At 44.7% G+C, this 15,246-nt stretch overlaps 1 protein-coding gene across 3 annotated transcripts in view; it reads left to right on the top strand.

The window, feature by feature from the left end:
• DHX35 (DEAH-box helicase 35) overlaps positions 1-15,246 on the top strand; it is a 65,101-nt gene that overhangs the window by 38,340 nt on the left and 11,515 nt on the right. For all 3 annotated transcript variants that reach the window (XM_006734349.3, XM_081832800.1, XM_081832799.1), the window contains exons 13-18: positions 3,706-3,830; positions 6,569-6,623; positions 9,432-9,527; positions 11,316-11,410; positions 13,108-13,185; positions 14,706-14,835. In XM_006734349.3, coding sequence (XP_006734412.2) covers positions 3,706-3,830; positions 6,569-6,623; positions 9,432-9,527; positions 11,316-11,410; positions 13,108-13,185; positions 14,706-14,835 — 579 coding nt within the window. The remainder of the gene's footprint in view (positions 1-3,705; positions 3,831-6,568; positions 6,624-9,431; positions 9,528-11,315; positions 11,411-13,107; positions 13,186-14,705; positions 14,836-15,246) is intronic.

The raw sequence follows: 15,246 nt of genomic DNA, 5'->3' as shown, positions 1-15,246 counted from the left end.
TAATGTCTGGGTGTAGACCTCCCTGTAGTCTGAGCCACGTGTCTCGGGTCCTGTCTTTCTTACCTTTCCGTCAGCTTAACATGCTGCTTTCTTGTTTTGGGAAGAACGAGAATCCTGACTCCTATGAGGCCTCACAGTGGGTTCCATTTTTGCCTCTGGTTCAGAGCATCTTTGCAGAGTGAAAATGGCAGGCTCTGTCCTGAGACCACTGATAGAAAGCAAGTAGTTGTTCAGCTCCTGCTCTGCGCCAGGCACCATGCTAGGCTCTGAAGAAGCAAGATAAAATTATGATAAAGACTATCCCAGCCCTTCGGGAACTTTCTCTCCAGCTTGAAGGCAGCCTTGCCTTCAACAGTGATATGTCCAGAGCTTCTCTCTCTCTCTCTGTGCCTCTCTTTTGTGGGTGATGGCACCAAGATTTCTCCTCAGTTGTCCAGACTTAATTTTCACATTATTTTTAATCCTCTGTCCAGCATCCATCTGCGCTCACTTCCCAAATCCAGGGGTTTTGTCATTTGTCTCTTCTTTCCTTCCGGTAACCATCACCCTTGTTCAGTCCTTATTTTTTCTTGTAGCGAATGTTTACAGAGCACCTGCTGTAGGCCAGCCACTGTGCCAGGGTTTGGAGATCTTGGGCTAGGTGAGACGTGGTCTGTGGGCACGTGGTGGACAGCCAGGTGCTGGAGCCAGCCCTGCAAACAGGTCGGCATATTATGGTGTGATAGGGTCGCCATACCGGAATGAGCCTTGCAAGCAGAGCACAGGGAGTTATCCTACCGGGGAGGGCTTCACAACTGAGCATTTGTGCCTGATCTTCCTGGCCATCCAGCGGTTCTCCAGGGGAAAGGAGAGCACCAGGCAGAGGGAATGGAATGTTACAGGTATGTGGTGGGGAGGAAGCAGGTAAGGGGAGTATCCATGGGAGGGGGCAGGCAGAGCCAGAGGCTAGGGCGATAAGGAGGAAAGATGGGAGAGGAAAGAGAGCACCGAGGGTTAAAAGGCATCTGGAAATTTAGAAGAAGAGAAAGTTTCAGAATACTTGAAAACAAATGTATTGAGGTGCAATTCATATCACATAAAGTTAACCATTTTAAATCAAACCGTTCAGTGGGATTTAATTACATCCGCAGTGTGCATCACTGCCTCTGTCTAGTTTCAGAATATTTCCCTCACTCTGTACCCATTAAGCAGCTTCTCCGCACTCCTCCCTGGAGACCACCAGTCTGTTCTGTCTCCATGGGTTTATCCGTTTAGGATATTTTGTATAAATGGGATCATAAATATGTGACCTTGTGTGTCTGGCTTCTTTTATTTAGCGTAATGAATGCTAAATGTTTTCAGGTTCATCTCTGTTATATTAGTGCTTCATTCTTTTTTTTTTTTTTTTCTTAAGAGAGGGAGAGGGGGGTTGGGGGCACGGGGGAGAGGGAGAGAGAGAATTTCAAGCACGCCCCCGCCCAGCACAGAGCCCAACTTGGGGCTTAGTCTCACAACCCTGAGATCATGACCTGAGCTGAAATCAAGAGTTGGCCGCTCAACCGACTGAGTCACCCAGGTACCCCAGTGCTTCATTCTTTTTTATGGCTAAATAATAGTTCATGGATGGATATGCCACAATTAATTTATCTATACATCAGTTGATTATTTCCACCTTTTGGCTTTTGTGAATAGCTGGTACTATGAAATTGTGTTTTGAGTACCTGTTTTTAATTCTTTTGAGCATATACCTGGGAGTGGAATTGTGGGGTCATACATGTTGAACTTTTTGAGGAACTCAGGCTATTTTTAAAGAGGAAATGGCCCGCGTATCTCATCCTCCAAAGAAATAAAGTCACAGAATGCAGACTAAAGGTAGGTCGATTTGGTTGAAAGGTCACCAGCCTCCTTAGCAGGAGCAGTTTTAGTGGAGTGGGGTTGGGTAGGGCCCACCTGACAGTAATGGGGTACACTAGCATCCAGCCTCTAGGCTTTCTTGGCTGACTGGCTTTCAGATGAGCTTTCACAGAGTGTAGTCCTGAGCAGGGTGCTATGTGCTCAGACCCTGAACTGTTTCCCAGAATCCTCCAGGACTTTTCCTGGCTTATGTTCTCCCACTATCCACATACCTGCCCTACACTGCATCCCAGCTGCACTCCGCTCTTCCTAAACGCACTTTCTGTTTTTCTACATCCACATCTCATATCTTTGATACCTTTCCTTGGGCTGTTTCCTCCGCCCAACAGATCCCCCTTATCCTTCAAATCCTCTCGCAAATGACAACTTCCTCATGAAGTGACCTCACATGCCTTTTTGCAATGACTGTGTTTCCTCCTTCCCTGAGCCTCCACTCTCCTTCAGGAGGACTGTTCACTGGGACCTGGCCTTGGAGGTGACCGTTTTTGGTCTTGGTTCCAGGCCCTTTCATATCACTGAAGCTTCTGGAGGCTGTTCCTGCTGCTCTTGGCCCAGGGCCTCACACACTTGGTCTTCAGTAGAGTTTAATTGGATGTCATAAACTCTTGGGCAGCACTGTTTCCTGTGAGCGGCTTCTCAGCAGGGTCGTCCTGGTATCTGAGAACATCGATTCTCTCTCTGTCAGCAGTATGCTTGGAAAATGTGGTTATCCTACCAAAAAGCTATCCCCCAAATGCTCTTGAAACTCAAAAGGAATGTTCCATCTGGAACTTCCTGCTGTTGCTTGTTCTTCAGCATCTCCCAGTTAGACCCGTGCCTGTGGCCATTTGTATCAGTTGGTCCACAGAACATTGGTTATCTGTTCACTCACAACCTTTTTGAAAAAGTTCTTCAGTGATAGTGCTATTTCTTCATGACACCTCTTGTTGTTTTCTTTCTCTAGTTAACAAAAGCCTTATGATCTGCACGGAGGTTGGGCCTGCCTCGACTTAAGGAGGGTGTGCAGTTAAAATGTTGACTGATGTGAGAGGGATTTTGTGGATGGAGCCTTCTCTATATAATCTATAAGCTTTCTGAATATATACCAAAGTGATTTAATCCCTTCCTCCCTCTCCCCGCCCCCTTCACCACCCTGTTTGTCAGGCTTTTATGAAAAGGCCTCCAGGGTCTCTTCCTCCCTACCCCCTCTCCTGCCCCTCCCATCTTGGCACCTCTATGCCTTGTGGTGCTTTTTCCTGTTGGAGGTCACCTTTTGTTCCTAATGGGGCATGTAAGCATTCGTTGATCTGTTTGGTGACCAGATTTTGAGTGTGATGCGGGCCTGGCTCGTTGGTTTTAAAAGTTAGATTTGGACAACTTTTGCTCTTTGTAAGATTTGGTCTTTTCTTATATTCTGGTTACCATTTTGGTGATTTACTTTGAGATTGTTCTTTGCTTATAGTTACAGGTCTTGCCTTCCAGACTTACTGCAGCCCCAAGCAGAGGGCCTGGGTGCCAGTCGTGATCCAGCACATACCTGTGGCTTTGATTTCATGTTCTGCTGACAAAAAGCACATTAAAAAAGCATCCTATAGTAAAAGAACAGACTTGTATAAAGATATATTATTTATAGAGATATAAACTGCTAAGGTACCTTTTAAATAGAATGGTCTTTTCTAAATGTGAAACTACTCCATGTCGTGATATCATATGCATCTGATCCTAGAGTCTTCAAGCCTCTCTTTAGAGAAGGAAAACTGTCCCGTGGGCATCATGATGATTGCATTTGATTGTGGCATTTGACCCTAAATAGTTCTGATTTCTTATCCTCAGAGGAAGCCTTTGACAAGCTGCCTCAGTGCACCGTCCCTGAGATGCAGCGTAGCAATCTGGCGCCTGTCATCCTACAGCTGAAAGCGCTAGGGATCGACAACGTCCTCAGGTTCCACTTCATGTCGGTAAGTCCTGCCTTCTCTCTGGAATGCCCACGGGCAAATGTCGGGACATAAGATTAGAATGCATCACTTCTTGGTTTTGGTTTTTTTTAATTTCCCCTTAGCTCGTGTGTTGTGTGCCTACTTTGGACCAGGCCCTGTGCAGAGTATGGGGGAGCAGGGCCAGACAGGGCAGACACAAATCCTGTTCTTGCCTGGGGGGGTGTGGATGACAAGTAAGTGGGTAATTGCCGTGCGTGGGTCCAGTGCTCTGAGACAAAGGAAGGGCCCCCAGCCTGGTTAGTTTTGTGTGGAGTGAGACCTGAAACCCAAGTAGGACTTCACCAGGTCAGGAGGTGGGGAGATCCGGGACGGCGAGTGTGTGGAGGTCTCCGTGAGGGAGTGTCACAGCTGGGGGAGCCAGGAGGGCTGTGATAGAGCTGCGGGGGAGGTCCTCGTGGCTGATCGCCCTTCTGCTTATTTCCTGGGGTAGGTCCCTGGAGTAGAATTACTGGGTCAAACAGCCATAGTGTTTTGTACATCCTTGCTGTGTGGCCAGATTGCTGTAAGCTCCAGCAGCGCACGCTGCCCCACACAGTGCCTCTGCCATGCCGTGGTACTTTCTTTTAGAGGTTTGCTTCTTTGTTGATGTCAAGAGGTAGAAGGGAAGGGAGGACAAATATCTGTTCCTTATTATTTGATTTCTCAAAAGACAGTTTAAAAAAAAAACATTTATTGTCCACTTTATATTTCTTCTGAATTGTTAAGCCATTTATCTGTTAGAATTAGTGTTTATTGTGGTTTTTAAGAGTCCTTTAATTATTAAAGACATTAATCTTTGTTTATAGTATTTCTTGCAAATGGTTTTTTAGTTATTTGTATTTTATTGTTTTTTTATTTATTTTTTTTAATGTGCAGACATATAAGTATTTCCATAGTAAAATCTTTCTATCTCTGTCTCTCTGATTTCTTCTGTTATTCCTGTTCTTATGAAGCACTTCCCCACATCTAGGTCAGTTAGTAAACATTCAGTCATATTTTCTTCTTGAATTTTTATGATTTGAAGACTAGTGTTTTATCTCTTGTTCTATCCCAGCTGCATTGTTATGTGGTGTGAAAAGCCCGGATTCTCAGATAATAAAGTCCCTCATGTCATATATGTCATGATGAACTAGGTGAATGAAGGAATAGAAAATATCAATCTCTCTCCCAAAGAAAACAACTGTGTGTTTATCATAAGTATGGAAAAAATATACTCTTTGATTATTGGTGTATGCAAGAAATTATAGAGAAGGCAAACAGTATATGCAAATTAAAAGCTTCAGAAAAGCCTCCCGTCTAAGATGAAAGGAAAACATATAATGGCAAAAATGATATATCAGCGTCTCGAAAACTGCAGTTTTTCAAGCATCATTTGGAATAAATATCCACAGAAGAAAGAGGTAAAGGAAAGGAAGCCACACAAATAGTAAACTAACATTGGAACATGTTTGGCTTCTCTAGAAGAGAAATAAGTGCAAACTGAAATAGCTGTAGGGTACCACTTCACATTAGTTAAGTGATCAAACAGGAAGAAAAAGGAGAAAGTCCAAAGCTGACACAGTTTGGGAAAGCGGTTTCATCCTCCACTTCAGTCCTGGAGGGCTTTCTGACGTTATTTTATGAGGCTTAGAAACGCCTGGTATTTCTTCTCAGGGAAATTTCTCCTGAGAAAAAGAGGAAAAGAACGTACATAGCATGATCATATTTATAGTATCATTGTATATTAAATTTTTAAATAGAATAATGAAAATCATAAACTTTTGGACAACTGAAGAATGAGGAAAATACATACAAGTTCATCTTCATATATTCCCTTCTGGTTATTTTCTCCTGAAATTGTGGTTTTGTTTTGTTTTTTTTACAGTTGAAATCACAGGCCACATATAATTTTGTTTATTTAGCAGTGTTAGTTAAAGTAGCAAAGAACTGAAAACAATTCAGTTGCCCAGGAGGAAGACAATTGTGTATTTTATGGAGTATGACCTTGTTGGAACATTATGCAGCCATCCCAAGTAATCACTGTGAAGTTTCTCTGGGTTAACAAACAAACAAACAAACAATGAAAACAGAAAACCATGCAGAAAAACAAACTAAAATTATACATATGCAGTCCTTCCAATTATGTTAAAACGTTCACATATGGTCCCAAATCAGATGAGGCTAGAGAGAAATACTAGTCAGTGTGTGTTTAGGTGAAAATACCAGAGATGTGATTTGGATCCAGAGAATCAGACCGAAGATCACAATAGCAGCTTTGCTTAAATTAAGGTCAGATTGCCTAGCATTCTCTCTTTTCAGAAATTCAGATTCTGCGTATGTCAGTTGCCCCCTGTGGGCGAGGCCTGGTGCAGTGTTACCCACCAGGGCTGCTGGAGTAGAAGATTGAGACTGTGAAGGACAAAATCAGAAGTGTCTGATGGGGGTGTAGGACTAAACAGGAAGGTTGTTCAAGGTAGGGACCCATCACTTCTGGTGGAGGGGAGCAGGAGGGAGGGCTCCAAGGGGCAATGTTTAATCAAGCTGACATTGAAGACCAAATAGTAGTAAAGATGCTGAGAAGGAGAGAAAGGGCATTTCAAGGGCACCGGCATGAAACACAAGCACGGAGGCTGGTATGTATGGGGTACATAAGAGGGAAGAGTGGATTTGAGCAGGAAATAGTCACATTTTAGTCTGTTACCTGAAGAAATTAATTTAGGAGGATTTTTATGTTTTTACAGCCCCCCCCAGCCCAGTCGATGGTTCAAGCGTTGGAGTTACTCTATGCTCTGGGAGGTACGCCTGTCTCTTATGTGTTCTCTGATCTGCTTACTAATAGATGGTATTGGTTAGGTTGTATTCACGTTAGGGCTCCTTAGTATCTTCAGGGATGGGACTGGTTCTCCCCATATATATAATCCTCTTAACAACCCTTAAGCTTCATGGAAATAAAAAGGTGGGACCATAATTAGATTAATAGTACATGAATCCCAGTTAGGACAATGAATTTATAAAGCATGTTGGTATATCAGGAGCTGTTAATAACCATCATTAGAGCTGCACTCCTGAAAGACATCTAGAAGATTCCCTACCAGTATTTCAGATGTTACCTCTCCAGGGCTATTTTTCAGTCCCTTCACCCCATCCTAAAACCTCTGGCTTAGTGTTCTCTCCCTTTTTCCCCTCATTTCATTCCTGGAGTTCCCTGTGGGTGGAGAATTGGGCCGATGACCAGCCTGTGGAATTCTTTGGGGCAAGGAAACACCATGCTTTGGAAGAACCTCTATTCTCTTGTTTAAAAACGTAGTGTTTAAGATAGAGAACACTGTAGCCTTGAATTCACCTGTTGAGGAGGTACCTAACTTCTGTGAATGTTGCCCCAAGGGAACATAATGTCTGGTTTGGTAGTAAGTTTCGGTGGAAGTTTTGTCCTTTGAGATTGTTTTGTTTGTTTTTAACATATTTGTTGAGGTAGAATTCACATACCATACAGTTTACCCATTTAAAGTGTACAGTTCAGTGGTTTTTAGTATATTGACAGGGTTGTGCGACCATCACCCCAACTTTAACAGTTTCATCACCTTAGAAAGAAACCCTGTACCCATGAATGCTCACTCCCCACTCCCTTTCCCCTCTTCCCAACCCCAGGCAATTTACTGATCTAATCTCTGTCTCTGTAGACTTGCCTATTCTGGAATCTTACATAAATAGAATCATATAATTTGTGGTCTTTTGTGAGTGGCTTCTTTCACTCAGCATGATGTTTTCAAGGTTCATCCGTGTTGTATGTAGCATGTGTTGACACTTCATTCCTCTTTATTGCTGAATAATGTAGCATTGCATGGATTGGATATGCCACATAATATCCTTAGCCAGTGAGCAGTTGATGGACATTTGGGTTGTTTCCCCTTTTTGGCTAATGTAAAAAATGCTGCCGAAACATTTATGCGCTAGTTGTTGGTGGACATTCCTACCAGCAGGGTATGAGGGTTCCACTTGCTTCACATGATAGCAAGTGGCCAACACTTGTTATCTGTCTTCTGTGTTGTAGGCATCCCAGTGGGAATGAAGTGGTATCTTGTGGATTTGATTTGCATTTCTCTAATGACTAATGGTGGTAAGCACTTCTTCATGTGCTTATTGGCCACTCATAGATCTTCTCTGGAGAAATGTCTATTCAAATCCTTTGCCCATTTTTACTTGGGGTAGTCTTTTTATTATTGAGTTGGAGGAGTTCTTTATGTGTTCTGGGTATAAGTTTCTTAACAGATCTGTGACTTGTAAATACTTCCTCCGTTCTGTGGTTGGCTTTTCTTCTTTCTTGATGGTATTTGTAGTGCAAAAGTTTTACATTTTCATGTAGTTCAATATATGTTTTTCTTCTTTTGTTGCTTGTGCTTTTGGTGTCTTACTTAAGAAACCATTGCCCAACCCATGGGCGTGGAGATCTCTCTTGGGTTTTCTTTAAAAAGTTTTTGTGGTTTTAGCTCTTACATGTAGTAAGGCTGTGCTCCTTTTTGAGTTAATTTTTTTTATATGGGGTCCATCTTCATTCATTACATTTGTGATACTTCTCCACAAAGGAATAGCCAATTACTGATTTAAAAGATCGTCAAGTGAATTAAAAGGCCTTTAGGTGGGTCTGCATCAAGTCAGGCCAGAGTGAGTGTGCTGGAATAGGTTCCCATCCCTGTTCTCAGGCATGTGATAGGACCCTGAAAGCAGGGTTTCCTGGGATAGTCTGTAATGAGTATGAGAGAACATTGACAACATAGAGGTTTTCATTTGGATTGATTTGCCTCTAATCCAACAGAATGAAAGTTGAAATACTTTCTATTTCTTCACTGTCCTAAGTAAGCTGGAGAAGGCAGGGGGAACCACCCAACTTAATTTACAGGTACAAGCTGAATTGTCACCTTTCAAGAGATGATTATATGGGAACAGAAGAGAAACTACCTTTCCTGTCTTACTCTGAGCTCTGCAGCATGTATTTTAATGGTACATCTTGGGAATAGTCTGAATGGCAATAAAACAATAGTCAGCGTCTCCAGAATCCCATACCTGAATATTGGCTAGTGGCACAGAGGCAAGGAGGGATATGGGGAATTGGAGTCCATCCAGTTTAGTAAACTGCCCAGGAGGCAGTTGGATGAACAGTTCTGGTATTGGCATCCAAGGGAGATCTGGGCAGACGTTTAGATTTGTAGTCGCTGGCCTTGTAATTGCTCTCATAGTGTGGGAGTGGAGGGCATGGGATGCCCTTCTGGGACATCTGCACTTGCACTTGGAAGGAGCAGTCTCTGGGGTGGGTGAGGAGAGTGGGGAGCTAGAGGAGGCTGCAGGGCTGTTTCCTTGGAGTGAAGTCCTTGAATAGAAGCTATTAGAAGTATCAGTTTTTCAAAATTGGCTATTCAGGAGCTCAGAGGGGGTCTTTTCTTCTTTTAATGTAACAGCACTCTGATGTAAGATTGAGTTTGGTAGCATGATTCATCTTTTGGACACCTTTTCCTAGTGTACATCATCGTTTATCCTCCTGATAACCGTACATCTTCCAACACAATGGTACAGACCTTCTGATTTCTGTTGTTCTTGTTCTTACGGCAGGTCTGGACAAAGACTGTCGCCTAACTGAACCGCTTGGCATGAGAATCGCAGAGTTTCCTTTGAATCCCATGTTTGCAAAAATGCTGCTTGAATCAGGTAGGTAGAGACCAATAGTTCTCATTGATTCTGTCAAGGGATTAGTTCTTCGAATTTTGTGCACCCGGGGGAAGGGCATGATACATTCCGAGTAGTGAAGGAGCTTTCCTCTAACGCTGTCTGATTTGGGGCATGTTGTTAACTGGGGATTCTGTGTCAGTCACCATTAATTAATTCAGTAAACGCTTTTGTTTTCCTGGGGGGCCTAGAACGGACGCCTGTTTTTTTTTTTTTTTTAAACAGAGAAGTTTTTTTTTTAAATTATGGTAAAAAATACATAAAATGTACCATTTTAACCATTTTTAAGTGTACAGTTCTGAGGCATTAAGTACACTCACATTGTCAATCAGCCCTTATCACCATCCATTTCCAGAACTTTTTCATCTTTTCAAACTGAAACTCTGTCTCCATTAAACACCAACTCCCCATTCCCTCCTCCCCCCAGCCCTGCAGCCACCCTCCTACTCTGTCTTCATGAATTTGAGGATCCTGGGAACCTCCCTTCAGCGGAATCCTACAATATTTGCCCTTTTGTGACAGATTTATTTCACTCGACTTGCTGTCTTCTAAGGTTCATTTGTGTCGTAGCCCATGTCAGAATGCCCCTCTTTAAGGCTGACTAGTATTTCACTGTGTGTATGTACCGTTCATCTGTCGATGGACACTTGCGTTGCTTCCACCTTCCGGCTATCCTGAGTAGGGCTGCTGTGAGCATTGGCATCCAAGCATTTGTTGGAGTCCCTGCTTTCACTTCTTTTGGGTATATACTTCCAGTGGAATTGCTGGATCATCCAATAATTCTATGTTTAATTTTTTGAGGCCTCACCATACTATTTTCCACAGAGGTTACACCCCTTTGTACTCCCACTGCCAGCATACAAGGGGCCCAACTTCCCTGACGCCTTCAGATGTTTGTGAGAAAAGGAGTAAGGGGCGAAAGTTCGTAAGTTAGAGGTCAGGTCAGAATCATGACCCCTACCAGGAAAGGAAGTTAGAATTTTTTCTTGCTTTTGGCTAACTTTTAGATTCACTAGCAATTTACAGAGCTGTATTTCAGACTAAGCGTGGTGAGAGGTAGCTTTAGTTTTGAAACATCCAGATGACCTCAGGCTTACATTGAGAAACGGGACTCTTTTTAAGTTTCAGGTGGGGGAGCGTGTCAGCCATGAGGCAGGAAGCTGTGGGGAGGGCTACAGATGGGCAATTCACTGTCACCATCCAGTTCCCTGGTGCGCCGACGGCTGCAGACCCTGTTCCCAGGCGTGAGCAGCTGCTGCTCACGGAGTGCTGCCCTGGTCTAAGCATGCCTTAGGCTCGCTGGGTCAGGTGAGCCCTGTCAGGAGTGAGGTCGCCCCAGAGAAGGGTTCAGGACGAGAGAGACCGCAGAAGGGACACAACCCACATAATCCCTGCCCCTCCTTTCCGTCTTGGATTTTGGCCAGGATCCTAGCTGTTCCGATGGGAGTAGGGAACAGGTGTGGAGTGAACCTGCCCTTAGGGACACGGCTCCTCTGGCCCCACCGTGGTGCACAGCGAGAGTCCTTGATGTCCCAGCTGCCTAGTATAGCAGCCCCTTTCTCAGAGTCTTCCTGGGCCTCCGTTCATCTGGGCCACTTATGGGACATTACATTCAGCAGGGTAAAGGGTTGATATGCTACAACTAAACAATCAAACTGTATATAAATATATGACTTTAGGTTTGTAGTTCGGTGTAAGAAAATAACCAAATGTCTTTCACTTCTCATTGACAGTGCATATTTGAAATCAAACATGCTTTTTGTTTTATAGGAAATTTTGGCTGTTCTCAGGAAATTCTAAGCATTGCAGCTATGATGCAAATCCAGAATATCTTTGTGGTCCCCCCAAACCAGAAGTCTCAGGCAGTAAGTCTAGCCTTTTCCCCAAGCCATTCATACCGGTCTCTTTCACTGTGGGCTCCCCTTGTTGAAACTCTCCGGGGACCACTGGCTGTGCAGATGGGATCCACTTGCGTTCTGAGTGTTTGCCGTGTGCCTGACACTGTGCCAGACGTTTTAGGTGCATCGTATTCCCTAGTGTCTTCCCCATAACCCTGGGAGGTAAACACTCTTCTCATCATTTTTAGAGGTGGAGGCACCGGAAGGTCACGTAACTCGTTTGTGATTGCACAGCCGTGGGGCAGTTGCCTTTCACAGTCTGGAGCCCCCGGTCTGAACTGTGACCTGCTGACCTCCCCATAAGGGAAACTGGCCTGCAGGCTTCTCCGGCAGCGACCTGGTGGCACACTAGTGACGTAAGGAGTCGTGCCTGGGCACAGCAGGCTGATTTTGGTGGTGCTGGAGGGGTACTCCAAGCCAAGGAGATGGCAGGGCTCTGCCCAAGTCCCGGCACCAGACACACCTGAAGGAGCGAGCGCCGGGGAGACTGGAGAAGTCAGGCTACGCAGAGCACCCCGGAGGTGAGGCGCCCTGACAGGCAGGCCAGGGTGAGATCGGGGCCGGTTCCTGTGGGAAGAGTGAGATGTGGCAGCCTTGCACACGCAGGAGCTGAACTTGGACTTTCTTACAGGTGCTTGTCTTTTTCCTGACAGTCGTAACATGATAGATTATACCTTCCTGCCTCCATGCTTGGTGGTTAAATCCATTTTCTCCCTTGTTTTTTTGTTTGCTTTTCTCTTAACCCTTCTGACAATCCTCCCTCAGAGCAGACAGACTCCTTTGTAAGATGAGGAACCTGAGGCCCTTACCACTGTCTGGAATTGTAGCATTTCCCCGCCGCCCCGGCCCTGTCTCCTCTGCTGTGTTCTCTAGCCCGTCCTCCCACCTGCTGTACCATATATTTGTGTGGTTTGCTTGTTTGGTTTTGGCTTCCACCGCTGTTGGATTCACTGCGACCTCCCAAATGCTTAGAACGGCGCCTGGCCTCTGGTAGTGCTCAGTAAATACCTCTTAACGAAGGAACGGATGGAAGGCAGGAAGGTGGCTAGGTAGGTTGGTTAAGTGTGTGGTATTTGATGCAAGGAGAAAATTCTAGAGATACTAAGTATATTTGTGTGCTTATGTATGTATCGTCTGGGCTGTTTCTTGAACTCATGAGAGCAGGGTGGTGTTGCCCAGGATCTTACAGAAAAGAAAATTGAGGGATGTCTGAAAGGATTGTGCGGCTGGCGGTAGCCCCCGAATACAGAATGTCTACCACACGCCAGACAGCTGGCCCCCTGCCCTCCCGGAACTTATATTCTCCTAGGGCTGCGGGGGGCGAGGAGGGGTTCTTCTGAAAGAGATGGTATTGACTGGATAGAGGAGGACAGAGACAAGAACACTAACATTTCTCTAATACTTCTGGCAGGTGTCATAGTGAATCATCTTAATTCCGCAGCAGTCTTGATAGGTTTAATAATCCCAGTTTTACAGTTAAGGAAGTTGAGGCCGAGCATGGGTACGTTACCAATCTGAGGTTTTCAGGAGATGGCGGAGCCAGAGCTGGTGCAGACCAGGTCTTTCTGACTCTGCAGGCCACGAGCTATTCAGCATGTAATGTTACCTCCCTGTACCAGAGGCTCATAGGAGTTGATTTCTAAATGTTGCTTTATTCTTTCCAGATTCGAGTGCACCGAAAGTTTGCTGTGGAGGAGGGTGATCATCTCACTATGCTCAATGTGTACGAAGCATTTATCAAAGTAAGTACAGCTACCACTCGAAAGGCCCCTCCACCCCACTTAAGGTGATCTAGGAGTGAGGATTCCAGAAGGTCAAGTTTATAAAGGAGTGGCCGAGAGACCTCGGTATTTTTCTGTTAGATTATTGCCAGTACTTCTAATCCACGTGTGGGGTCCCTGCCTGGATTTGTGGTGCCATTTTGCCTGGAAGAACACAGAAGTCGCCTCTGGTTGCCCCCGATGGCTAGCAGCATGCCGATGGCTAGCAGCAGATTGGCGGCTCGGCCTCCCCGCTCTCCCCACTGTCTCACACCCACTGGTGCTGTTGGACGGCACTAGCAGACATCTGAATAGCAAGCCCGGTTTTATTTTCTGCCAAATAAGTGAGGCCAAGAGTGTGTGGTGTTGAGTTCAATCTTCAAAGCGGTCTCTGTGAGTCAGCGGGGACCGGCTGTGAGGAACGTGTGGTGAGGACCTATGTCTGTTCACACGCCCTACCCGTATTTAGCCATAGGCAGTGTTAATTTTTATTGTGTTTTTCTGTAATATTCTTAACGTTTTATAAAACTTAGCAAATAATACAGCTTAAGAGTCTCACCAAAAATTGCTAAGAAGAGAGCTCTAAAGATGATGAAAACCATAAGAAACCTCTTATGTAAAGGAAAGGGTGGGAGGGGGAAATTAGATATTTCAGACTTCCAGTATCTTGTATTTGTTTCTTAAATATTTTCTTAGAAGAGGAGAAATACTAAATTTTTGTTTCACCAGTGATCTAAGGGAGATTATTCATTTAATGAACAGTCTTCAGAAAAGCCTGATCGCTTACTGAGATCATGAATTATGAGTTACGGGAGTTAAAATTCATTTGTACGAGCACAGTGTGCCGTCTGCACTCTGAAGCTCGCTCTGCTGGTGGAAAGTGGGTGCATGTCTATATCACATTAGTGTATTTTCCTTGGAAAATCTCCTGTGGATGATATTTTCTTCTTTAAAATGCTTTCCTTTCTGGCTTAGAGTAGAATTTCAGAGTACATCCCCACAGCAGTAATTTAATCTAAGACATAATGATCCTACTTAAGAATATAGAATAAGCACTGTTGATAGAAAAACCATATGTTGGGGATAAATAATAGTAATTTGCAAATTATTTCTAAATTGGCAGGTATCATTGCTCACCTGTAGTCTCCTAGAATGATGAACTCAGAGTTGCTCAAAGTTAATTTACAAAGACCCACAGGGAAGTGGGTCTTTCTGATAATTCGCGCCACTCGGGTGGGTATTTCAGATTGAAAACAACTCTGCTTGTCAGTAAGTTCTCCTTTGCCCTTTGGCACAGGAAGCGAGAAGGAAGAGCAGTCAGACGGTACGCATGGTGGTCAGTATCTGTTTAGGGAGATGGGGCAGAATGGGGACCATTAGGGTGGGACGATCTTGTCCCACCGAGTAAGCAAAAGGGGGAAGAGGAAACAGGGCACCTTGCAGTGTAGCCGTGAACTTGTCTGCGTTTCTCTCACTCCCCCTCTGTCTGGGTTCCCCTGTAGCACAATAAAAACTCTCAGTGGTGTCAGGAACATTTCCTGAATTACAAGGGTCTTGTCAGAGCGGCGACAGTGCGAGAGCAGTTGAAGAAGCTTCTTGTCAAGTTTCAAGTGCCCAAGAAATCTAGCGAAGGTAAGAGCAAACCTCCATACCCGGCGACGCCCCATTCTGTGCTGTTCACTTGTATTCCCGGACGGTCCGTGCTAGGCTGGTGCGAGGCAGCACGGTGTGCTCTGTACCTTCCCCAGGCTCACACGGAATTGCCTGTGTCGGTGAAAAGCTGAGCATGTGAAAGTAGCATGTTTTTTCCAGGGAGGTCTGTTTGTATTTCTGAGGGCTATTCTTTTTTTTTTTTTTTATTCTTATGTTAATCCCCATACATTACATCATTAGTTTTAGATGTAGTGTTCCATGATTCATTGTTTGTGCATAACACCCAGTGCTCCATGCAGAATGTGCCCTCCTCAATACCCACCACCAGGCTAACCCATCCTCCCACCCCCCTCCCCTCTAGAACCCTCAGTTTGTTTTTCAGAGTCCATC

Source organism: Leptonychotes weddellii, chromosome 10 (genome assembly GCF_054177405.1).
Source record: "Leptonychotes weddellii isolate Sample4059 chromosome 10, ASM5417740v2, whole genome shotgun sequence".
In the NCBI taxonomy this organism is placed as follows: Eukaryota; Metazoa; Chordata; class Mammalia; order Carnivora; family Phocidae; genus Leptonychotes; species Leptonychotes weddellii.
This window is presented reverse-complemented; position numbering and strand designations above follow the sequence as displayed.